General features: G+C 38.3%; 1 protein-coding gene across 1 annotated transcript in view; it reads right to left on the reverse strand.

Moving 5' to 3' along the window:
- Positions 1 to 1,646, reverse strand: part of adipor2 (adiponectin receptor 2) — a 29,856-nt gene that overhangs the window by 4,071 nt on the left and 24,139 nt on the right. Inside the window, exon 4 of the mRNA XM_032504815.1 lies at positions 658 to 829. Within this exon, the coding sequence (XP_032360706.1) occupies positions 658 to 829 (172 nt within the window). The remainder of the gene's footprint in view (positions 1 to 657; positions 830 to 1,646) is intronic.

Raw genomic sequence — 1,646 nt, forward strand, 5'->3', positions numbered from 1 at the left:
ACATAGAGACTAGAGATAGAGATGGTTTTATTTTATTTTAATTTTTAGTTAGCTTAATAGCTGGTTAGATTTGCATAGAGAGATAATTTTATGGAAAGTACCCCCCATATTTCCTAAACTTCTGAGCAGCAGTGGAGATGCAGTATCTGTTATAACCACTAGGTTGGAGCAGAAACCCACCCATTTTCTTCTAAATCAGAAGAAAAATGCTTTGGATTAAACAAAGTGTATACATTACAAACAGCTTTAAACCAAAGTTGCTAAAACACAAATCCAATATTTTTAAAAAGGCACTCACCACAAAAATAATGCGATGGAATTTGAATGAGGACTTGGTTGTCTTACACACAAACCTACACCTGACATTGCAGTGCTAATAAAGGTATTGCTGCTTGCCGTTGTGACATTTTACATTTTTACATGTCCAGTTAATAAATATGAACTAAAGAATGAAAACAAAAACGAGTGAACAGAGGGAAAGAATAAACACTAGAAGTACTTTTAACCCATCCTGCCTTCCTTCCTTCCCATTTTTGGGAGGGGAGGTTATAGTTGCCTCGTCACTCCACTTGAAGAGACAACTTTAATTCAAGATAGAAGTGCTTTGCTGGGTGTTAAGATCTGTGTTGTAAGAGTGTCAGTGAGTGTGTGCACTACCTAGCAGATGTGTCCAGATGTTTCCCGTTTCTGTGTGGATTCTGAAGATGCTCTTGAAGCAGGCGCGGAACGAAGGCATGGGTGGCCTGTGGCCGTGGAGCAGAAAGTCATTGTCCTTCAGCCAATCGGGGAGCACGTCATGAGGTATGACGCGCCACCGGCCCTCCCACACCTGATTGGTTCATAGACAGAAACACTGTATTAAGCTTTAAAAAACAACAACCTTATGGCTGGTAAGAGTGGAAAATTAAAAAAAAAAGACTCTTATCTTGTCCTTTATGAGAAGCAGCTTGTTGTTTACTGAATGTCCTTGTGTGTGTGTGTGTGTGTGTGTGTGTGTGTGTGTGTGTGTGTGCGTTGTGTGCGTGTTGTGTTCGTTGTGTAATTTTTATTTTTAAAATAATGACACCTAGTTGGTAAAGAAAACCCCTACAAGACATAAACTTGCCATAGACCATAACGATGAGAGTTTCAAGCAAAGTAAATATGGCAATAATGTGCAGTTTTTTTAATTAGCTTTGCACTTCCATACTACACTGAAAACACTTTTATAACTAGTAAACAGGTTGAATTCTGCAAGTGACTGCCATGTATTTCGGACATTTTCCAGTTTGGCTGGTATCCAGACTCATGACATGTATGAATGTTTTGTATAAGAGATAAAGCAGAACTTAAAAATATCAAATGACAATCCCCAGCATATGAAGTTTACTCAGGACACTCTGTTTTTAATGTGTTTTTATGGTTTAATTGGTTTCTTTTACTATGTGGTTTATTGAGTGCTGTTATAAAACCGCCTCGGTAAAACAAACATCACTCTTAGGAAGATTAGCAAATTTAGTGGGCAGGGGATTTAAAGGTGTGGTGCTCCAAAATGTCTGTTTAGATAAGTTAAGGGTCAGAATGCAGGGGGAAATATTTCTTTTCTACCATTTAAATGTGACCTAAAACACATGCGTACATGCGTACGTGTGTGTGTGTGTGTGTGT

Source organism: Etheostoma spectabile, chromosome 23 (assembly GCF_008692095.1).
Source record: "Etheostoma spectabile isolate EspeVRDwgs_2016 chromosome 23, UIUC_Espe_1.0, whole genome shotgun sequence".
Lineage (NCBI taxonomy): Eukaryota > Metazoa > Chordata > Actinopteri > Perciformes > Percidae > Etheostoma > Etheostoma spectabile.